Source organism: Sorex fumeus, unplaced genomic scaffold, assembly GCF_029834395.1.
Source record: "Sorex fumeus unplaced genomic scaffold, SorFum_2.1 ptg000128l, whole genome shotgun sequence".
NCBI lineage: Eukaryota > Metazoa > Chordata > Mammalia > Eulipotyphla > Soricidae > Sorex > Sorex fumeus.
In genome coordinates this window covers 12,160,094-12,185,358 of record NW_026606185.1, presented here as the reverse complement: position 1 = coordinate 12,185,358, position 25,265 = coordinate 12,160,094, and the positions used below count along the sequence as shown (strand labels likewise).

The 25,265-nt window shown below is 37.8% G+C and overlaps 1 protein-coding gene across 1 annotated transcript in view; it reads left to right on the top strand.

Annotated features, from left to right (window-relative positions):
- ABCA13 (ATP binding cassette subfamily A member 13) overlaps positions 1–25,265 on the top strand; it is a 461,928-nt gene that overhangs the window by 129,400 nt on the left and 307,263 nt on the right. Inside the window, exons 18-22 of the mRNA XM_056138421.1 lie at positions 102–213; positions 5,277–5,395; positions 14,900–15,063; positions 16,133–16,212; positions 16,939–17,060. Coding sequence (XP_055994396.1) covers positions 102–213; positions 5,277–5,395; positions 14,900–15,063; positions 16,133–16,212; positions 16,939–17,060 — 597 coding nt within the window. The remainder of the gene's footprint in view (positions 1–101; positions 214–5,276; positions 5,396–14,899; positions 15,064–16,132; positions 16,213–16,938; positions 17,061–25,265) is intronic.

Genomic DNA, 25,265 nt, shown 5'->3' with positions numbered 1-25,265 from the left:
TATATATATATATGTATATATATAATGACTTTTCCTTTATATAAAAATATACACAATGCTTGTAGATTTTTACGCATTAATTCTGTTGTCTTTATTTTCTCAGTGTGGCTGCAATGTGTCAGACTTTCCTGCAGCCTTTGAAATCTCCAGAAGCCCTTGTCACTCTGCAGAAAGTGCAGTTGCTGACAATGCGATTGATTTTGATATTTGCAGGTAGGATTTTGCACTGCCTCATGTAATTATTTTCAAATCTTATTACAATATTTACTGAGTTGGTTGATGCTTATTGAGTCTTCTGTGTTTTGTATTTTCACTCATTGAGGTTTGTGGGTCTCCATACGTCTTCTCTGTTGGGTTTGCTCTTCTATGGTGCTGAGGGTAGTGTATTTGGAGGTACATAGATGTGTTTGTGGCTGTACACTTCAAAAACGTAGAGTTTGGTCCCTTGATAGAGAGGTTGGGTATAGGGGCTTCTAGGCTTAACAAGAAGGGAGAGAAATCCACCTGCCCCATTCTGAAAGGGTCTTGGAATGTGGCATATAGAAGTTCAGAAGCTATGGAGCTGGACCCCTTGGTATGGTGTATATTGGGTGTGGAGATTTGAAAATAAAATAACCTTTCAATTTTTATTTATATTTAGATACTGTTATTTACAAACCTGTCAATAATAGTTTCATACATGCAATATTCTAACTCCAAATACACCATGAGTGTCAGCGTCTTTCTCCCAAATTTCCTCCCACACTCTTCCCTGACTTTTGAGAAAACTTTCTTTTGAACTTTAATTATAGCTTGGATTATATGTTCAAATGTAGTAGACTTTTATAGTTTTAATGTACACAGTTACTTCAAGTCTACAACACCAAAGTATCCAAGACCTTTAACACCCTTCCTTACACATCTCCAGCCTGCAAAGTCATTCACCCCCTCACTTTTTTTTGGCTTTTTGGGTCACACCCAGCTCTGCTCAGGAATTACTTCTGGCTCTGAACTCAGGAATTACTCCTGGAAGTGCTCAGAGGACCATATGGGATGTGAGGGATTGAACCGGGCCGGTGACATGCAAGGCAAGTGTCCTCCCTGCTGTACTAATGCTCCAGTCCACACCCCTCACTTTCTACATTTATTTTAATTTCTATTATCCAAGATGATAGCATAGTGGGTAGGGCTAACCTGGGTTCGATTCCTCCGTCTCTCTCAGAGAGCCCGGAAAGCTACCGAGAGTATCCCGCATGCACAGAAGAGCGTGGCAAGTTTCCCATGGCATATTCAATATACCAAAAACAGTAGCAAGTCTCACAATGGAGATGTTACTGGTGCCCACTCGAGCAAATCGATGAACAATGGGAGGACAGTGCAGTACTACATTTATTGGCAGTCATACATTCTTTTCATGGAAGTGTCATTTTATCTCCTCTCCCGTTTTGAATAGACTTTTGGTTTCTTTGATGCTGAGTTTTGTGAGAGCTTTATATATTTTAAGTGCTAACCCTTTATCTGATATAGTGTGTATAAATATCCCATCTAGCAGGGTATCATTTAATTTCAGATTACATTTATTTCCCTATATAAAGCTTTTAAATTTTATGTAGTATCATATGTTTACTTTTGTTTTGTTATCTATACTAAAAGAATCACATCATTGAAAACACAAAGATCCAGATTCTGCCTTTATTTTCCTCAATGTATTTTATGGATTATGGTCTAATTGTAGTAATACTTCTAATCTGTTTTGAATTAGCATTTATTAATTTTTTTTGCACATAGCTGCCCAGCTTTCCTAACAGCAATTTGTTTAGGATGCTTCCCTTTCTCATTTCTTGCATCTGACTCCTTTGTCATAGATTAACTCTCCATGAATTTGAAGGTTTGTCTCTGGGATTCTAATTTCTAATCCATTGTCTAGTCTATCCCTATACTAGTACCATGCTGTTTTAAGTCCATATCTTTAGAGTATAATTTAAATTCAGAAAATGTGATACCTCCAAACTTCTTTTTTTTCAAAAGAGCTATTTGGGAAGGTTCATGACTCTGTACACATAAATTAGTATTTGTTCTAAGTTTTTGAGGTTGTTGTGGGAAGTGTATTGATATATCATTTTGAAAATGATAATTTTTACAATTTATGAATATGAAATATTTTTTCCATGTTTTGGTGTCCTATATCTTTCATAAGTGCTTTATAGTCTTAAAGGTCTTTATAGTCTTTCACATATTTGTTGATAAATAGGTATTTGATTTTTTTGGACACTATTTGTATAAAGTAGTATTTTCATGAAGAAATATAGCATATTTTGTGTTAGATCTGAGATCTGCTGCTTTGCTATTTATTTTAAGTTTATTGTTTATAAATTTTTAGTGAAATATTTAGGGTTTTCTTTGTATATGATCATGTCAGTGATAGTTTCATTTTTACAATTTGCATTCCATTTCTATCTTTTTCTTAATTGAAGTGGTAAGGAGGAGTAGCTGACAATGAGAGATAAAGCACAAAGGAAAGATTAAAGATAAAATCGGGATTAGGGGTGCTTGTAAGAGCATATAAACTTCTCTGGAGGGAGGAAAAGGGACAGTTCACTGATGACGCCTAAGACACTTAGGGTTAATATCCAACCGGATACTGGTATGACCATCCGGCTTTTTAAAAGATTTTTGCTTAAAGAGTTGTTTTCCAGCTTTTGACTGAGACTGTATTTGCATTGACAATTCAAATGTATTTCTTGTAGGCAGCAGAATGTCAGATTCATGTTTTTAATCCATTTTGCCACTCCATTCTTTTAATTGGGGTTTTGTGCCATCTTTCTGTAGAAATTTCTTGTGTTTGTCTTTAAAGTATCTTCTTCATTCCTTCTTTTAAGGTTGATTTTGAGTCCATGAAATTCCTGAAGTGTTGTTTATTATTGAATTTGTGTACCATTCCTTCAAATCTGAATGAGGGTCTAACCACATAAAATATTTGTTAGGCCTTCATTTCATTAAGTAAAAGTAAAGTAAAGGCCCTCCCGTTGATCGTCGATTTGCTCGAGCGGGCCCAGTAACGTCTCCATTGGAGACTTTGTTGTTACTGTGTCTGGCATATCGAATACTCTCGGTAGCTTGCCGGGCTCTCTGAGAGGGGCGGAGGAATCGAACTCGGGTCGGCCATGTTGGCCGCTTGTAAGGCGAACGCCCTACCCGCTGTGCTTTAAACTCTATCCTACTCTTGTTCTCAGTTCTGCAGGTTTATATGAGAGGTCTGTTGTATATCTTTAGAATGCTCCTTTGTATGTAATTTTCTTCTTTTATATTGCTGCTTTCAGTATTGTATATGATATACAATACAAGAATATCTATAATATTTGTTCTTCTGATTAAGATATGCATTGAAGTCTTTTTATTGGGGTCTCTGTTAGTGGGTATCCTTCTGGTCTCTTCTGGATACCTGCATTCTCCAGTTCAGAATACTCTTCAGCAATGATATCTTTAACTGCTTCTACCTCATTGGGGTTTTCTCCTGTTTCACGGCATAAAGATTCCCAAAGTAATCTCTGATGATATTTTGAATTTCTATGATTTCTATTGTATTTCTATTCATTTCTGATTCTGTTTATTACGGTTCATTTTCTCTTTTTCTTTGTGAGTCTTGCTAGTGGTTTGTTGATCTAGTTTATTTTCTCAAAGAACCAGCTCTTTATTTCACTGATCTTTCAAATTGTTTTTGTTTTGATTTTCAGCACATTAATTTCTGCTGTAAGCTTTATTATTTACTTCATCTTGCCATTTTTGGGCTCCTTTTGTTAGTCATGTTCCAAACATGATCTTGAGCTGTGACGTTAAATTACTTATGTAGGCTCGCTTTTTCTTTCCGAGGAACACTTGAAGAGCTATAAATTTTCCTCTTAACACTGCTTTTGCCATGTCCCATATTCTGGTAACTAATGTCTTCATTCTCATTCGTTTCAAGGAATATTTTTATTTCCTCTTTGATTTCATCTCTAAGCCACTGGTTGTTCAGTATTGAGCTGCTTAATTTCCAGGTGTTTGATTTGATTCTCTGTTTCTGTGTGTAATTCTCTCTATTTGTAGCGCATCATGGTCTGAAATGATAGTTGATACAATTTCTATCCTCTTAATTTTATGGAGGTATTTTTTTGTGGCCCAGAAAGTGGTCTCTCTTGGAGAATATCCCAGGTGCACTGGAGAAGAATGTGTATTCAGCTTTTGGGGAATGAAATAATATATATACTAACCCCTCTCTTCCATTTATTCACTCAAATAAAGTATGTCCTTGCTGAGCTTTTGTCTGATTAATCTATTGAGAGCCGATAAAGCTGTGTTGAAATCTCTATTATTTTGTTGCTATCAATGTCTTTCTTCAAGTCTATGAGCAGTTGTTTTAAGTATTTTGGTGTTCCCTCATAAGGTGCATATACAATGAGTAGTTTGAGTTCTTTCTTATGTACATAGCCTGGAACAATAGGTAAAAACAAAACTACCCTGTGCAAACTGGGATAAATTGGGCTTTTGTTTAAAAGGAGAGGACCTTGTCTAGGGAGGCAGGAGATAGACATTGATTTTTATACATTTAATTATAATAAAAGAAATTAGTTTTGGAATAAAAAAGCATAGTTTCCTCATTGTACCCCAAATATTAAAAATGATATTGAATCATTTTGATCACTTAAGGTTTCTTCATTAGGAACTGTGGAAATAGCACATGAATTAAGATACTGAGCCTACATTGATCCCCAGTGACACGTGGCCTCCTGAGCATTTCTGGAAGGCTTACTTGATGGAGGCCTACTAGATGGTTAGTGGCACCACAATGTATGAGCAGCAATGAATCTTTGAATTTCTGGCTAGTTTGCTGGGTGTAGCAGGGGATGGCCCCAGGTCTCAGCATTGCTTGTCTCATAAACAAATATTTATTTATACTTATTGACAATGGAACAATAGCATAGTAGGTAGGGTGTTTGCCTTACATGCACCCAACCCGGGTTCAATCCTCCATCCCTCTTGGAGAGTCTGGCAAGCACCCGAGGGTATCCTGCCCACACAGCAGAGCCTGGCAAGCTCCTGTGGCATATTCGATATGCCAAAAACAGTAACAACAAGTCTCACAATAGAGATGTTACTGGTGCCTGCTCAAGCAAATTGATGAACAATAGGAGGACAGTGCTATAGTGCTACTTATTAATAAATAAATATTTATGAGTTTGTATAATTTTTAATCTTTAAAATTATTTTGTGAGTTCAGGAGATACTTGTTCACTATTTCTTCTGTTTTCCTTTGGCAGAAAACCCTGTCTTTACTAAGGATGTTTTGTGTGCTGCTCTGAGTTGCAAGCAAGATGGAATAGGATATCTCAGTCTATCTGCTCTACAAGGAGTCACTTTGGTCTATGATCACTATCCGGTATGTGATAGAGAAATTTGAAAGAATTTTCTGTTCATTAGCATTGACAGACAGGGAAGTTTCCTTAGTCTTAGCATGCTGGTTTTGTATTTTAAACATCAATTGGGTTGGAGACGAGGTACAGGTGTTAAGGCACTTCCATTGCATGCAATTAACTCTGGTACTGCATACAGTCTCACTGATTACCGCCATAAGTGATCACTTAGCGTAAAGCAAAGAATAAGTCTTGAGCATAGCTGGGTATGACAGGTACAACTCTCTCCTACAAATTTCCAAACAAACAAACAAATAAACCAGAAACATACTAATTTGTTATGCACAATAATGTTGTAAATTAGGCAGTGAAATATGAATTAGGTATTCCTAGTCGTGTGATGGGTTTAACTCTTGAGCTTATGGGAGCTGATGGTTAATTTTAAGGAAACTTGCAAGTTGGTTCTTAAATAAAAAGATAATGGTAAAATTATAGAAACATGAATTTAAAATTATGCAAAACAAAGTAGTTTTAATTTTAGCTATTTATTTTGGAATTTTGATCCATACAATACTATGTTTAGGGCTTATTCCTGGATCTGCATTCAGGAATCACTTCTTGTGGTACTCAGGGGATCATATGGGATTTCAGGGATTAAACCCCAGTTGATTGCATGCAAGAAAAGCATCCAGTGATGTACTATTCTTCTAGTCCTATAATTTTTAAACAAGTCACTATTTAACATTCATTGCTTCATAATTATTTCAGTATTTTAACTATTATTGACTATTTGCTATCTTTTTTTTCCTTTATTTTATTTTATTTTTTTAAAGTTGTAGATTTACAATTTTTTGTGCTTTGGTTTCAATTATACAATGATCAGATACCCATCCCTCCACCAGTGCCCATTTTCCACCACCATAGATAATATCCCTCCCACCCCCATCCCCCCATCCCCCCTGTCTCTGTGGCAGGGCAATCCCCTGTGTTCTCCCTCTCCTTTTGGGTGTTGTGGTCTGCAAAAGAGGCATTGAGTGGCAAACATGTTCAGTCCATAGTCTACTTTCAACATGCATCTCCCGTCCTGGGAGGATCCTCCAAACATCCTTTATTTGGTGCTCCCTTCTCTATCTGAGCTGCCCTTTCCTCTAGGATACCCGGCTGGCCTCTAAGTTATGGAGTAATCCTCCTGGTGCTGATCTCAGCTATTCTTGGGTATTAATCTCATTCTTTGTTACTTTATATCCCCCAGATGAATGCAATCTTTCTATGTCTATCCCTCTCTTTCTGACTCATTTCGCTTAGCATGATACTTTCCATATTGTACCACTTGTATGTAAATTTCATGACTTCATTTTTTCTAAGAGCTACATAGTACTCCATTGTGTAGATGTACCAAAGTTTCTTTAACCAGTCATCTGTTCTTGGGCATTCAGGTTTCTTCCAGTTTCTGGCTATTGTAAAGAGTGCTGCAATGAACAAACAAGTGCAGATGTCACTTCGACTACACATTTTTGCCTCTCTGGGATATATTCCCAGGAGTGGTATTGCTGGGTCAAATGGGAGCTCAATTTCTAATTTTTTGAGAATCGTCCATACTGTTTTCCAGAAGGGCTGAACCAGTGGACATTCCCACCAACAGTGAAGGAGTGTCCCTTTCTCGCCACATCCACGCCAGCATCGGTTGCTTTTGTTCTTTTGAATGTGGGCCAGTCTCTGAGGTGTGAGATGGTATCTCATTGTGGTTTTGATCTGCATCTCCCTGATGATTAATGATGTAGAGCATTTTCTCATGTGCTTTTTTGCCATTCGGATTTCTTCTTTGAGAAAGTTTCTGTTCATTTCATTGCCCCATTTTTGGATGGGGTTGGATGTTTTCTTCTTGTGGAGTTTAACCAGTATTTTGTATATCCTGGATATCAACCCCTTGTCAGATGTGTACTCGGTGAATATCCTTTCCCATTCTGTAGATTGTCTTTGTATTTTGGTCACTGTTTCTTTGGAGGTGCAGAAGCTTCTTAGTTTAAGATAGTCCCATTTATCTATCTCTGTTTTCACTTGCTCGGCCAGTGGCGTGGCATCTTTGAAGATACCATTAGCTTCAATGTCATGGAGGGTTTTGCCAACTTTATCTTCAATGTACCTTATGGTTTCTGGTCTGATGTTGAGGTCTTTAATCCATTTTGATCTTACTTTTGTACATGGTGTTAGGCAGAGTTCTGAGCCTATTTTTTTGCATGTAGCCGTCCAGTGATGCCAACACAATTTATTAAAGAGGCTTTCCTTACTCCACTTCACATTACTTGCACCTTTATCAAAGATTAGATGAGCATATGATTGAGGAGAGATGTCAGTGTATTCAACCCTGTTCCATTGGTCTGCAGTTCTGCCTTTGTTCCAGTTCTTCGATCTTGCTGCTTTCAGAATTTTGTCTCTGTCTAAGGTTTTGGTCATTTTGATCAGAATGTGTCTTGGGGTATTTTTATTCGGATTTCTTCTAGCTGGTACCCTTCGGGCCTCCTGAATGTGGTCACAAGTTTTCTTCAGCTCTGGAAATGTTGTAGCAATGATTTCTTTGACAGTTTCTTCTTCATCGAGGTTTTCTTCCTGTCCCTCTGGGACTCCAATAATTCTTATGTTACCCCTCTTGGCTTCATCATGATCTTCTCTTGCCATCTGTTCCCGAATCGTGAGTCTCTTTTCCATTTTCTGCTCTTTTCTGGAGAGTCTCTGAAGTTCATCTTCAAGCTCACTGATTCTGTTCTCAGCCACTCTTACTCTGCTGCTGAGGCCTTCCACTGAGCTTTTCAATTCGCCTACGAGATTTTTCAGGTCTGACATTTCTGATTGCATTTTCCTCATTTCTGCCTTCAGATCCTCTTGTCTTCTATTGGCATTGCTTTCCATTGTTTCTTTTAGTTCCCTAAGCATCCCAAGTAGCTCCCTTCTGAATTCCTTGTCAGAGAGGTTGTCTAACACTACAGTACTGTTGGTGTCATCTGGGCTAGACTCTTCAATATGAAAGTTTGGTGGGCTTTTGCGTTGCTTTACCATTGTGAGAGGTGTGGTTTAGTCCTTCACGTTCACTGTTACTATTCTGCTTGATATGCAGTGTGAGTTAAGATAGGCTTATGAGTTATTGGCTACTGTGTTTCTAGTGGCTGAGCTAAAATAGAGAAGTTTCCATCTAAGAAGTTAGCTTATGGTTCCTATGGCATATGTAGTGGGAAAATATGTTGCGGCCGCGTTAGCGGCCGCGGCTCCGGAAAGAGTCCCTGGCACTGGGCGAGGAGTTGGGAACGTCTCCTGTTTGGAATTGGAGCCGTTCAGCTTTGTTGCCCAGAGCTGGGCCTCTGTGCCCGTCCCACGCAGATCAGGGGTTGAAAACCGGCTGTCTAGGGGCTGTTTCTAGCTGCGCGTGCCCAGAGAGGGACCCAGGCCCTTGGGGGCGGGCTGTACCTGTTGGAATTGGAGCCGTTCAGCTTTGTTGCCCAGAGCTGGGCCTCTGTGCCCGTCCCACGCAGATCAGGGGTTGAAAACCGGCTGTCTAGGGGCTGTTTCTAGCTGCGCGTGCCCAGAGAGGGACCCAGGCCCTTGGGGGTGGGCTGTACCTGTTGGAATTGGAGCTGTTCAGCTTTGTTGCCCAGAGCTGGGCCTCTGTGCCCGTCCCACGCAGATCAGGGGTTGAAAACCGGCTGTCTAGGGGCTTTTTCTAGCTGCGCGTGCCCAGAGAGGGACCCAGGCCCTTGGGGGCGGGCTATACCTGTTGGAATTGGAGCCGTTCAGCTTTGTTGCCCAGAGCTGGGCCTCTGTGCCCGTCCCACCTATTTGCTATCTTTTAAAGACTGTATCCAATTTCATATTCACTTATATTATATTGTTAACTAGACCATGATGAGAGCATTTACACAGAAATAATTGCTAAACACTAAAAATAATGCAATGCATGACTAGACCCCTGTGGAACTTCAAAATTCCAAATTCCAGATGGCCATTTGTTAATCATCATCACTAGTTTTAATTTAATAAATTGTGAATGCACTGGTATTAATATCTGATATTTTAATCCAATTGGTTACATTAGCTTCATGTGACTAATTTAAACATATGCTTGATAAGATATCATTCAGGATTTCTAGTTAAAGCAATATCCAATAATCGGACTTTAATCTAGGTATATTCCTTGTACTTGAGAAAATATCCCTTGGACCCATGAACAGGCTCCGGGATAGCCAAACAACTGCTTTTCCAGCAATTCAAGGAAGACCTTCCTGTCTTCAGATTCAGTACTGAATATCCATTATTGCTTTTGCTACAGTCAGCTGGCCTGATCACATGTCCAGTAAATGTTAAATTTATCACAGAAAATAGAGAAGAAACTGATTCTGACATGAATCATTCTTGTTAAACTCCCTCAACATGATGAGGATATTTCAGGTGTTACCTCTGTGATAATATGAGATGGGGGTGAGAGGTATGAATCTTTTATTGTAGGGTTGTGAAGGACACACCTCGCAGTACTCAGGGACTACTCCTGGTTATTATTCTTAGGTATACTTCTCACTGTCAGGCTTGGGGAATCACAGGTTTCCAGGGATTGTACCTGGGATTCTCATCTGCATATCACACTTTGCATCATTGAGCCGATTGAACTATATGTCTGGCTTGAAAGGAATGAATCCTTAATTAGACTTTTGGAGATTTGGTGCGTGTGAACTGGAGTCCTGTGGAAATTTGAAATTTTGAAATTCTATAGGGCTCTAGTCATGCATTGCTTTAAAATAATTGAGTGTTGAGTAAAGTTTGAAGTAGTGAAATAGGCAAGAGGTTGTAGTTTTTGATATAATAGATGACTAAATTTATGATGAAAGTTATTAAATTATTGTCATTAATTATTAAGGATAATAGACAAATTTAGTGATAAACAGAAGTTCCTGCCTTTTATGAAAAGTTAGAATGGTGCTTATCTCAGGATGTAAAGACTTATCATCTAAGTTTCAAAGTTTTTGGGAGAGATTTTTTAGAAATGTAAAGCTAATACTAAACTGGAGAATATGAAATATTCTTTGACCAAAGAATCAGGCAAAATTTTAGTTTCTTGAATATATAATGAATATGCTAACATATTGTTATCTCAGTATCAACATGAAATTCCACTGGAAATGAAAATTTTAACAATTTAATATGAAGCAAATTGAGGTATATTAGCTCTTATTCATTTTCCATTCACTGTTCTAAACAGCAGAAACTAACAATAATAAATCATATGTGAAAAAAGAAATTATATTTTAAAAATGAAATAAGTATCCGATCAGTCTCAGTATATCTTTGATGAATTTTATTGGAGTGTGACTGGAACACCAGGTTGAACTGGGGACTTCTACTACCTCCCAAGAACTTGGGGATTAACTGTGTGCAACATTATGTCTGCGAAACTGAGTATATTCACTGACGAGCTCCTAAAACATGCCAGCATACTAGAGCTACAGAGTCTGACCCAGTACTTGGTATGTGCTGCTTCTCTACAGAGCTGCCCATGCCCTGTTCCCAAATAGTCTATGGGTTGACAATCACAACCTTCATCCTCTACCCCCTCAAGGCACAGATGAATAGTTGCTTTCATAGGCAAAATGAGACTTTTTAATCTCAGTTTCCTTCTATTTAGAGAGGGTGGGGCTGGATTATGTTCCTTTCAGTAACTCCCTATTGTAAAAATTTTAATGTTGTTGCATTTGGGAATAAGTACATAGCAGGAAAATTACTAATGTATTAAATTAAATAGAATTTGCAAATAGATTTTATGAGTTAGGTTACAGCGGTAAGGCATTTGCCTTGCTCGTGGCTGGCCCAGCTGAGCTGGGTTCAATTTCTCCACCCCTCTTGGAGAGCCCATCAAACTACTGAGAGTTTCTCGCCCGCATGGCAAAGCCTGGCAAGCTACCTGTGTCATATTTGATATGCCAAAAACAGTAACAAGTCTCATAATGGAGATGTTACTGGGCCCACTTGAGTAAATGGATGAACAACGGGAGGACAGTGCTACAGTGCAGTGCTATTCTCTGAGGAATGCTTCCTGGGCAAAGCTCTGGTACCATGGGTTTTGTTCTACCCATATTTCCTAAAGTGTGTTGTATTGAAGAGTTCTGACACAGATTATTTGTGTACCTGTATGCACTAAGAAGCGAGGCCCCATCTTGAGGAAGGAAAATATAGAACTTGTAAAGTTTGTTGGGAGAATTAGTGAAGGTTTATAGCTCCATGCTCAACAATGAGAGAAAAGTCCAGTATCCTTTAAATTGATTTCTTGAAATGAGTCATTTCTGGAGACTAGGAACGGATTTCAACACTTGCCTACCTTATAGAGCAACTGCTTGTTTTGTCACTTTCATTTGTCACTATTCCCTGTGGTCATGTTCAATGATAAGTGAATGGCATCTATGTCCCTATCTCTAAGGTGACATGAATGAGATAAAATCCAGAGAGCACTGTGTCTTTCAGCAGTTAGAGGCATTTAAGAACTCACAATGCAGAACAGGCATAGGGATGAATAGGAAACAGACCTTATTAAAAATCCACCAAAGTAGAAAAGAAATAACTTGTATGAGTTGACTTCTCTCAAGCCTCCCCAGTGTCAGAAAGGTCTGCAGCCAAAGCTCTGGTCCCTATATCTGACCGTTCATTCAGTACCCATTCTCGCATTAGATACCCAGTGCCTTCCATTCCCATCTTTATTTTCACTTCTAGGTCCTTTGGTTTTGTATGGTCCCACTATCCTCACTCATTTATTCCATGTGTTACATATTGTTACAACTCTGTGCTTACATTTTTGGACAGTATTCTCTTTATCTTTATAGTGTGGAAAGTACTACTTATATTCCTACAACTTGCAAGTGCTTACCAACAAAAGTTCCCTGAACATCAGAATGCTGTTTTCTCTAAATACATACTTCATCAGACCTTTCAAGCAGTGACCTGAAAACAGCTCTTGAATAACTCACACAACTTTTCTCTTTTGTGGGACTCTTTTTTGTCCTAAGTTTCTAGGGCCTACAGTATGTCCATTATTTTTTACATTTTAATTAATCCGTTGTTTTTTGTTAGAAAAACCCCGTCAATTCTATTCTCTGGAATTTCATATAACCTGATATTTTGTCCTCAAGCTCTTTTTCCATTTCTTCTGATTCAAAACTCTACTGGATATATATGCACATATACATATGGATATAATTTTCTGGTTCTTTCCTTCCCCTAAGCCTTTTTCTCAGTTCACTAACTAGAATAATGCTTCTTAACTATAATCATATAACTTTATTCCTCTAGACAGCAATGTGTAGTGTCTCTCAATATTATCCAGGACATGCACCAATGTCTATGGACAGAAAGTCTAATAAAGTCCTGCCAGGTCATATATAGTTATCATTGCCTTCTCATGTGTTTCCTTTATACTGTGTTGGTTCCTGAAACCCTCAGGTCATTTTCCCTTGATAATCTTTTTGTCCACAGCATTCTTCTAAGACAAACCTAAATCAAGTTGTCAAGCTTCCCCTCAAATCTCTACCCAATTCCCTCCCTGTTACTCTTTTGATTAATCCCTTCTACCTTGCTCAGGGCTGTCTACTGTGTTCCTATCGAAAGCAGGTCTCTAGGATGCAGAGTTCTTATTGCCTGTGTTTGTGATTCTGTACTCTAGGATCTAGAGCTAAACTGTGATTGGCTTTTGATGGACGCATGCTATATATTTCCGGCGGGGGGGGGGGGGGATTGGGCCATATGTGGTGGTACTTAGGGCTTACTCCTGGCTCTGCTATCAAAGATGACTGCTGACAGCAGTGTCCAAGGTTATGATATGAAGTACATGCTCCAGCGAGGATCAAACCAGAGTCAGCTGCAGGCAAGAAAGCACTTTAATACCCTTACTGTTTTCATTAAAAATTGTAAGTAAATAAAAGAGCAAGTGGTTTAGTAGAATTTCTGATTATGTTTCACCCTCAGATTAATTGGGAAAAATTAACTGGAAGGGAATGATAATAATAATGTGTGTGTGTGTCAGAGTCAGGATGCTATGTGCTAATTTAATGGCTGTATTTTTCCTCATGGTATAGTTTGAAGGTTCTGTAGTTGAGGTCGAATAGTGTGGTACTTGAATTTGAATAATCTGATTGCTAACTTAATGCTTCTTTTCTCTGAGAAATCCATGAGAAGTATAGACTCCAAACCCTAAAGTCCAAACTCTTTTATATTTGTATTTAAATGCTTTCATATTTAACTTTCTTTGATATATGTTTGTTAGCTCCTATCACATGAATGATTTTTTTTGCAAGAGAAACTAATGATGGTTATCAGAATAATATTTAGGAGTTTTATATAACAAAAAAGTATATGTCAACCTCACTTTTCATAACCTGAATTGTTAATGACCTGTAGAACCTTCGACCTGTTTCTAACTTCAAGAAGGGTGACAGGTAAAATATAGTAAACTTATGATATGAAGTATATTATATACAGAAGCATTGTTATATGTAGGAATGTTTATAGAGTTACATGTACATCTATACATGTAATTATATGTACACCACTTTTTAGTTTGTATTACAGTTTAGATGTAACTAAGCACATAGGTCATTTTGCACATGAAAGATGCATATTTAATCATTTTAGCTTTTTGTTAGTATTCTAAATCTTTCTGTTTTGTTATTCATTTGTTTGGGGGCCACACTGGGGGGTGCTCAGTTATTATTCCTGGCTCTGTGCTTGGGGACATTCCTGGCAGGCTTGGGAGACCACAAAGTGCCAAAGTTTAAACCCAGATCATCACATTCATGGAAAGCACCTTAGTTACTGCACTATTTCTCTGGCCACTCTTAGTCCTTATTTTTAAAGTAAAATAATTAGTCTTTATAAAACTGAACACTGGCATTCAATTATTCTTTGTAGGGTTTGGTTGAGGAGTTTTCCCATTATTTTCTCAAAATCCTGAAAATCCCTCCACTGTCAGAGCGGCAGAATACATTTTCTAGTCTGTGCTGTAATTTTGTATGGCAGAATAGCCAGCATTTATACACTTTATATGTCAAGTATTTCATAACATTAATTTCAATCTTTGCTCTTGTGAGTGGGAATTTTGGAAAGTTTTTTTCCCTGCAATGCATGGAGATAATAGGGTTTTACTTTCTCAATCTTAAATGTCTGATTTTCCATATATGAAGATAATAAGTAAGTATAAGTAAGTATATCCTGTCCTCCCGTTATTCATCGATTTGCTCGAGCGGGTCCAGTAACATCTCCATTGTGAGACTTCTTGTTACTGTGTTTGGCATATTGAATACTCTCAGTAGCTTGCCAGGCTCTCCCAGAGGGGCAGAGGAATCGAACCCAGCTCGGCCGGGCTGGCTGCGCACAAGGCAAACACCTTACCGCTGTAAAAACTTAAAAATTAACATATACTCAGGGAAAGCAACCACTTATCTGAAAATCACATAAGAGCTCATAAAAACTATATGTTTCTAATTAATATCATTGCTGTTTTCTAGGAATTGGAAAAGATATGGTCTTCACCTGATCAAAGAAATTGTGAAGATCTTAGCAGAAATCTTTCTAGAATGTTGAAGAGCTTCAAGGACAGATTGGAAAATGCCACCGATGAGAATTGTGAATGTGAACCCTCACTAGACATTGTTCAGCAACACATCTACATGTACTTGTCTCATGTCTTTTTTAGTATTTTTGCACCATAAAGAAATATCTCCCTTTATATAAATGAATTTTAGACAATAGTATATTCACATGCTATCACTTATCTATGAACATGTGTATATTTTCTGAATATCAACAGTTTCCATAACTTTGTTTTCACAATAACTCTCTTAATTAGATCAAGATATTACATTCTAAGTGTCAAGATAGAAAGTTATATTCTGTTATATGTATTTTGGTTATACCCAGTGGTGCTTCGGGTGTACTTCTGGCTATGCTCTCAGGTATCCCTTATGGCAGGGCTGCAGGGAACAAATCGGGTGCCGGGGACTGAGCCCTGATTGGGTGCAGGCAAGGCAAATGTCCCACTATAGAACTCTCCTTCTAGTCTTGAATCTGAATTTTTTTCCTAAGAACATGACGCCATGGAGATAGTACAGAGATTAAGGTACTCATCTTGTAGACAACTAACCCTTGCTGAATCCTAGCACTGCATATGGTTCTTTGAAATTGCCAGGAGTAAACCCTGAGCACAGACCCAGGAATTAGTCCTATGTACAGGTGAATGTGACTCTAAAACAATAATAACACCACCACCAACAAAAAGAACAGTCAAAGCTATTTTAAATTGCTATTCATTTGGGTCATTTTTATTTAACACTTTTATAGAGTAAATCCCCCCATATATAAAATACAACACTTTCTATTTGCCCGAAGATTTTTCTAAAAAATGGAAGAATGTTCATTTGATTTCTTAATATCTTAATATCTCATACATTCCATGATCTATTTCATCCATTCTTTTCAGATTTATGAGATACCATTTATTATTACTCATCCTCATTCCCCTGACTCATCTAGCTGGTTAGGTTCTGAGAAGGAAGTATTGAAGCTATAATATTCATGGTGTGCAGATATCAGAAGATACTGTGTCTCTAGTTGTGGTAATTTTTGGAACTGTGATCTTGTTATCTAGCTCATCTCTCAGAAATTCAGGCAATGTCACTAATTCCACATTGTTTCTGGTGGTTTACCTTTTCTAATTTGACTGTAATTTGATACCGTTCTAGGTTGATTCAGAGCTTTGGGAAAACTTTATTGTCAGGGAATCCCTTTATGGTTTTTCTGAAGAATTTCACAATAACAGAGAGTAAGTACTTGGTTTCCCTAAGGTTACTTGATTAAGATCTAAGTTTCATTTCTCAAATAAATAATCAAAATATAACTGTAAAGGGACATTATAGTACATGTAATAATGAAAAAAACTTGGAAATTAGGTCATAGCTTTGCTTAACTTTTTAAGATTAATAAAACAAGTCCAAAAATTTTGTCTTCCTCAAATAAAGAGAAAGAAAGAAAATCTCCTATGGTCTTAGTAAATCTCAGTTCTGTGAATTAAAACATCAAACATTAAAATCTTCAATTGAATTAAAACACTAAAATCTGTGAGAATTTGTTTCTCATGGGTTCAATCTATAAATTAATAGTTTCTTAGTAGTAAAAATTGTTATTATTTTTATATAGATAAAAAGAAAAGGAGAGGTGTAGCTAAATGAAGAATTTTTTTCCCCAAGCTTTTGTCACTTTTCCCCTAACTATAATTATTCTAACATTGCTTTCCACAGGAAATCCTAAAATATATAGATATTAGAGTCACAAGTGAGCAGGAAGTACCATATAACTTTAGGTTTAATTTTACTTTTAGTATAAATTATCTCAATTCCTCTTTGAGGAATAAGATGTGACTTTATCTAGTGGATATTATGATCTAGACTTACTTAGAAGGCAAACATTGCCAGTCTTGTATTTTTTTTCACATTTTTCACAAAATGTCTCCTTTTATTGTAACATTTTCCTCCTTCTGGTTATTTTTCAGATATAAAGGTAAAAACTTTGATGAAGAATGTCACCAAACTAACTGAAGAGCTACAGACTTCCATTCATATCTCAAAAGAAACCATTGAGAGTATTTTAGAAGCAAATATTTCCCACTCACAGGTACTGTACTGCTGTTTCTCCACTCTACCACTCCCATCTGAAACTTTCCACTGTCCTTCTGCCCTCTCCTTCAGGAATAGGGGAGTGGATTATTGGACTGATAACATCATTAGAGAAAACACATTAATAAGAGAATATGGGCTGGAGCGAATATATAAGAATCCAATATGTCATTGTTTGATAAGAATACATAACAATCCAATATGTCATTGTTTGATCCCAAAACCTTGGGGTCCTTGGTGATGGAAGAAAGAACACAATAGGCTAGAGCAAAAGATTTGTTTGCAGGGGGCCTGGGTTTGAGAACCAAGTATCATGTGATTCTGTGAAAACCACCAGGAGTAACCAACGCTGGTTAGCAGCCCCTGAGAAGTACCAGGTTTATTCTAAAACAAAGCGAAGCAAACTATCAGACATTTGGATCTTTGATTTCATAGTATCGCCTATATATTTTTTTCTTTTGGGGTCACACTCGGCATTGCTTAGGGGTTACTTCTGGCTCATGCACTCAGGAATTACTCCTGGCGGTACTCAGGGACCATATGGGATGCTGGGAATTGAACCCAGGTTGGCTTCATGCAAGGCAAGTACCCTACCCACTGTGCTATATGGCTCCTGTATTGTCTACATTTGAGTTAGAAAAATACTAGGGATTAGTATTTCTCAAAACTAATACATAAAGTACCACAGGAATCCCTTCTTTATTTAGGAAGTTTGCAAATTCTCAAAAGTATATAAAAGACAAAGTATCTGAAAAAACTAAAAACAAACTATGCTTTATTTTAGTAGAGGATAACTGAGTGTCACTTGATTGTATTATTGCAGTGATTTGTTGTAAAAGAAAATGAACTGTTAGGTTAAATAATCTCAAGATGGTCTAGAAGTGTGACTAAAACTAGTAAAAAATAAATCTAAATGAACATCTGTTCCATGCGATACTGGAATGCAGTTTATCTATAGAGGATAGGGGCTGATGAATTATCAATTTTATGATGATCACATCTGGTATCATTTGGATCTTCAACAGGTTTTTTTTTCTTAGAAAAACTTAACCTTGCCCACTGGGAATTCACTTTCCTTTTTAGAGAAATTAACTGAAGTACTGTTAGCATCAAATATTTTTCTTTCCTTAACAATTAGCTGAAGCCCAATGGGAATTTAATTTTACTTCATTTCTTATTAATTGGTATTTAGTGCAAGTCTTGATGGATTAATTAATATTTACATTAAAAATAGTTCAAAGGCAAGGTATGGTAGGTAACACAGTACTTGTCTTCAAGGAAAATTATGAAAGGTGACTTATTGTGTACTGGAGTTTCTGAGCAGGGTAGCTAAGAAAAGAATCTCATGTATGACTTTACAGGGGTTTAAGATAAACTGTTTTTTGTCTTTATTTTTGGCTTTTTGTGATCTCAGGGATTACTATTGACTCTGCACTCAGGATTTACTCCTGGCAGTGCTTGGTTAAACATATGAGATGCTGGGGATCAAAGCTGAATAGGCCATGTGCAAGGAAACGGTCCTACCTATAGCTCCAGCCCCTGAGGTAAACTCTTTCTGATGCTTCCAGCCTGATTAAGTCAGTAACCACCAGATGTCACTGACGTTTTATTATGTGCAATATCATGAATTGTGCATTATGGCTGATATTGCCATGTAGATAGCTATAGGGTAGGTCTTCATCTGTTTTTTACATATCTGTACATATACTAATTCTTAAAAATGTAAATAATTATATTTCACTCAATCACTGGACAGTTAATAACTGGTCTGGTTATTAAAAGTGTCCATTGTTTTATTAAAACAAATGAATATATTATTCACTACAAACTCACCCTTTCCAGACTCTAGGCAACAAATCATGCTTAGTCAGGAGACACCAATTTTGAGGTCTAGTTTATACTGTCAGGTTTTCAGAAGCATATGAGTTGCAGCAATTATTCCCTGTCCTACCTTACTTTCAGTCATTTTGCAAATTTATCGCATGAGAATGAGTCTAGATGCTGATACCATACACGGAATACTTTTCACTGTCATTAGGCTGCTGAAAGAAATTTAGCAGCCCAGATTTATTTGTGCAGTTAACATATTAATTTCTGTGTTGTATGCTATGAGGAACTGGTTATTCTATATAAGGGTACTAGTAAATAAATATTAAAATCTTATGAAGCATTCTAAGGTGGTAGGAACTTGTCATGGAGCCAGCCTCCCTAAGGATCTGTTATTGAAGATAAGATGATGGGAGAGATAAGAAATCACTGATTGTGAGAGTAAGGTGTGAAAGACTTAGAGGTAGTCTTGGTTAAAGACATGGGGTTTGCAAGGAATAAAAGGTTAGATAAGTTGATATAGGACCATTTCCTTTCCAGCTCATGAGGATCCTCCTATGAGTACCCTTGCCATGTTGCCCTGCTTCGTATTCAGCACCATCATTTCCCAATTTACTCTCAATTACAGAATCATGGTCGTTTTGGTCCTGGGCCTCGTGAGCACCTCCATTCCACCATGGACCCCTCAACTATCATGTAAAGTGCTCTTGCATTAATTTATATGGCAATACTATACTGTTGATGTCAGTTCTACAATGACCTCTGCTTTGTGTTGGGTCGATATGATTTCACAAAGTATGGGTGGATGTCCCAGAGCTGCCTCTCAGCCTACTGTTCTCCTGGTCCTCCCCTGGTCTCCCAAACCTCCCCGGCAGAGAGACAGAGAGACAGAGGGACATAGAGACAAAGAGAGACAGAGAGATTTCAAACCACAGCCCGATGGTGAAAATGGCTCCTTAATGCTAGCCTTAAGCTAGCATATCTATAGAACTATATAACATCTGAAGGGAGATTGAGAAATAGGACCTAGGATTGATCATTTGCATAGATAAACATTTGGCAGAGAAAGTTCTCTTGGGGAGATAACTGAAGGAGACATTCTGTCTCCCAGGGACATCCACATTGCTTTTTTCTTTCCCTCTAGTTGTATATGTTATCAATACTTGCAGTTGTTTGGATAAACACAGTAAGAGACAAGGATCCCAAAACTTAGTTCTCTGGGCTCTGAGAGCAGGCAAGGCTTTTACTGTAAGTCCCACTAAGTCCTCAGACCAGTTCAGCTTATCCTTCCCCACTGGGGTCCTATCTCTTAAGTAATAACAGATCATGCTTGCATCAAGATCATGCATTTATGCTATCTAAAATGTCCCATTTCGATGCCAAAGTAGCTTTGCCACTTGCTCTGGATCCATCCCAGTCCTATGGTGGGACCACCCTTTTGGGGTGTTAAGAGCTACAGTAACTGAAGCCTGTGTCTAGTAATTGTGACCAATGCCAAGGAGTAGATACATTTCAGAGTTAATCAACTCCCAAATATTAGAAGCATAGCATTAATGATCTTTCTGTGTTTAACCAAAGAACACTGCTCTGTAGTAAAATATAAAAAGGCTATAGGGAAATAGAAAAGCAGGTACAAATACACAGCACTTCAAATACAAAGCACTACAAAGAAGAAGTCCAGAATTACCAGAAACTTTTTGGCTTATAAAGTAATCAAGACTGACTTGAAGAACTGTGACAATGAGAGGTAAAACACAAAGGAAAGGTTAAAGATAAGTTTAACTAAATTAGGGATGCTAGCAAGAGCATGGCAAGCTTCTCTGGAAGGAGGAAAAGGAGCAATTCACCGATGAAACCTAATTCACTTAGGGTTAATATCCAGCAAGTTAACAATTTTATATTTTATTTATTTAAAGCAATTTGAGGCACTATGATTTTCAAAGTTACTCATGGCTGAATTTCAGGCATAGAGTTTTCTAACACAACCTCACACCATCAGTTAATTCTTTTCAAATTGACAATCAAGTTAAACGGAGGATCCAAAGAGATTACCAGAACTACCTGTGTCTACTTTCCTGTTTTGTTTTGTTTTTAATCTTTAAACAATTGAGAACATTCAGTTGGCTTTGGATGTTGAGTCTTTCCACAATTCACAGCAGATCTGCTCTCACTACCACAATTCTTGTAGAGTGAAGGGCTGAAGTGAGGCAGAACAAGAAGCCATACAGGATGCACTTCTGCGAAGCAAATTAGTCCTAAGTTTCTGTTTCCTGAAGACCGGTGTTCCTGCTTACCCAAAAACTTGTGGTTAGAGTTACTGGAAAGACCCCCGTTCCTACTCTCTTACATTAATCAGTAAGCGATACGTCCTGTTGTCCTGTTCTGTAACCCATTACTGGAAAAACCCGCCAAGTGTAACCATTAGCACCTGCTAACTATGCTTATGTGATCAAAGTTGGTGCCTGCTAGCTATGCTTATGTGATTAAGGATATAAAAATCTGGTGTAATAAGGGCTAAGGGCCCTTGTCAAGACTCCACTTCGTTGGATGAGACTTGGACTCTATCTTGAGCTAGCAATGAAGGTCCTTTGCTTTTGCATTCTCAAGTGTGGAACTGGTCTCTCTTCGAACAAGAAACCCTAAACCCGGGGCTGGAGCAATAGCACAGCAGGTAGGACATTTGCCTTGCACGCAGCCAACCCAGGTTTGAGTCCCAGCATCCTGTATGGTCCCCCAAGCACTGCCAGGAGTGATTCCTGAGTGCAAAGCCAGGAGTAACCCCTGAGCATCGCTGGGTGTGACTCAAAAAGCAAGCAATAAATAAATAAATAAATAGAATATTAAAAAAAGAAACCCTAAACCCATATATAACAAGAAGAAGGCAGAAGGAGATTATCAAGAGAGCTCTAATATATTTCTGAATACTCCTAAAGGGGAAGGTAATCGTAATCATTACTTCTTTTCCCTTGGGCAGAAATTATTATGTTTAGTGAATGTTGTTAGGGTCAAATATCCAAAAGATCACACATAGCAGTGATCTTTGTAGTATAAACTTTTATTCAGCACAAATTAAGCATGTGTTGAGTTCAGAAAGTTGAGAAAGCTGAGAAAAATGACAGGTCAGGGCCATCCCCTATAGTAGGAGAGCAACCCCCTCCTTTGTTCTCGTGCCCTTTTTATCCCTGATTTTTGCAAGTTGACCAATTGTTGGTGGTCTAGTTAACTTCCTGGTGACTTTTACTTGATTGGCCATCTCCAGCTGGTTTCTTTTGGGCAAGTGTGGTGTCAAACCCCTATTATCTAGGGGTTCATGTCTCATCCTTTCCCAAGAACTGGCCGACTGTGGGTTTCCACATCTTCCTATGCATCTGGGTTTCTAGCTAATTCTGTAACCCTGAGATGTGCCTCATGTCAGTGCGAATTTTTCAGTAAGCAAGCTTTGGTTACAGAATAGCTGCCACTTCAAAGTGGTGGTGCTTATGTTATGCTGAAAATATCTATTTTCTCTGGCAGTAGTGAGGAGGGCCCCACATATATGACACTATTTTCCTATCTAATGTTAGCTCAAGTAGATACACTGCTGACACGAAAATTTTTACTAACAAGAGAAGTTTTGGAGAGAACTAACTTACTGGAATTCAGCCACTATCACACATTATATTTGTTGAAAACACAAAAATTTGACTTCTTTCTTCTTGATGTAATTCACTTTAGAATAGAATTGATAAAATCATGCCTTCTATTTTTTTCCTTCATTCTGAAAAATGAAAAACAAGTTGTAATTGCTATGTGATTGGAGTCAGAGCTCTTTGGCCATAGAGTGGAATTGAACCATCTGTCTTTTACAAGACACCAATAGTCACATAGAGTATGCAAACAGAGAAGGACATACGATAGAGTGTGTATATATAGAGTATATAATTCACACTGTTCTCACAAGTCCATCACCACACCACATGGTTTACATTTTTAATATTTCAATCCTGGGGCATGTCACCTTAGATTGTGACAAACTAAATCAAAGACTCTCTTGTTTAACTTTTCCTCCCAGGGACAAGGATACTACCTGGCTGGTTTTGGGAAATGTAGATTTTCTCAAATATTCTCTAATAAGAGGGATGTTAGAACTTCCATATATGAATGTATATATACATATATGTGTGTATGATCTGTAATTTTAATGAATTATTCATTGCCTTATTCACTTATTTATATTTTTGATAAATAGAATATTTAGGGGAAATTTTAGCTTTTTTAAAAACTTCCCCCTTAGGAATGCATTTCTTTTATCTCACAGATATGTATAATTTCATAACATGTTCAAGATTATGACTAGAAAGGTGTTCTGAATTAAAACCCAGGTCTTTAGGTTCCTACTATATTGCTCTTCTAACCATCTCATAAAATGATGTCTTTAGTCCATAAGAAAAAGTTACATTTTTGTATGTTAAAAATTTTATTAAAGCACTAGATTTTCAAAAGTATTCAAGTTGAGTTTTAGGCAGAACAGTATTGATGCACTAATCCCACCACCAGTGTTAACTTCCTTCCACCCATGTTTCAAGGTTCCCCCCATATCCTAACCCCTGCCATTCCTCCAGTTTGTCCTCTTGACAGGTATAGCTTTCTAAGTTCAGTTGTTAAAGTTTGGTCTCAAGATTTCAGTGTTATTTAGTTTGTGATTTGGATATTTGTCTCTGTCATTCCTTAACACCACTTTTATAACTTAATCCCCTGATCTGGCCCTCATTGTTTCTCATGTATCTCTTCTTCCCTTCCTCTACAGTCTCTTTATTGAATCACCGACACATATATAGTTACAAGATTGTTCCTGATTGAGTCTCAGTCATACAATGTTCCAACACGCATCCTCTTCACAGGTGCACTAATGTCCCCACTTTCCATCCCTTCCATCTCACCCTGCCCCACCCCCACAGCTTGACTCATTCTTTTTCCTATGCTCTGGGTCCAAGGTTATTTTGGACATCTCCCCTTTAAAGCATTGCATTCCCTCATCCAGTTATTCTAAATACCACATATAAGTGATACCATCCTTGTTTATCCTTCTTCTTCTGGCTCACTTCATGTAACATGACATCTTCTAGTTCCATCTATCTTGCCACAAATTGCATGATTTCATCATTTTTCAGAACTGTGTAGTATTTCATTGTGTTTATACACTGCACCTTCATGATCCACTTATCTGCCATTAAACATCTAGGTTGATTCCAAATCTTAGCTATTGTAATAAGTGCTGCAATGTATAATGGTGCATACATTATTTTTGAATTACTGTTGTTTTGTCCTGGGATAGATACCCCAAAGTGGAATTTCTGAGTCATATAAAAACTCAATTCAGACTTAACCAGTAACTCTGAATACTGCTTTCCATAGGAGTATGATCAGACTGCATTCCTACCAGCAGTGGATGAAGGTTCCTTTTTCACCACTAGAAAAATAAGTTCTAAGTAAATTTCTGCTTGCTGGTGTCATAATATTTTACTACTTGCACTTAGGTAAAGATTTCAAACCTATATTTTAGGATTCGAAATGGAGTTTTCAAAAGTATGTCTGCTCAATTATTCTAACCTTCAGATAGTCCTAATCCTGAGTTCACTTTGCAAAGTGATATTTCTATCACAATTTTGTCATTCACCAGGAGGTCAAATGTCCATGTTATCATTTAAGAAAGTTAAGCAAGGCCTGGGAAGGTACAATCACAACCACTTATTTATTTCTTTTAAATTAGTTCAATTATTCTGTCTTCTAAAGTCCTGGTAACTCACTGGCCCAATAACTTTGCTTTAAAAGGAAAATAACTTTGCATTAACATGATCTCTTTAGTGTGGGTCTGTCAATATGGCATTTGACAGACTTATAATAGAAAATAATTGCTATTTTCAGAGGTTCCAGGGCTAAGTCCTGGGTTTGTTATCAGAGATCACTCTTAGTGGGGCTCAGGGGACCATATGAGCTATTGGAAATTGAACCCAGGACAGCTGGTCAACTGCCAGCAATACAAGTGTGCTACATACTGTATTCTCTCTCTCTGATTGCCATTTTCTTCAAGAACTAACAGATAACCTATCCTCAAATTGATTACAGGTACTGATATTATAACCTGTTGGCCATGTCTAAGATCTGCTTTTTTTTTTCATTTCGTCATCCTGTTATTCGTCGATTGCCTCGAGCAGGCCCCAGTAATGTCTCTTTCATCCTAACCCTGAGACTATATTCAAGGCTCTTTAGGAGAACGAGACCCATCATTGTTACTGGTATTTGGCATATTTAGTATGCCACGGGGAGTTTGCCAGACTCTGCCCTGTGGGCAGGCTACATTCGATAGCCTGCAAGTTTGTCCAAAGTAGGAATGAGA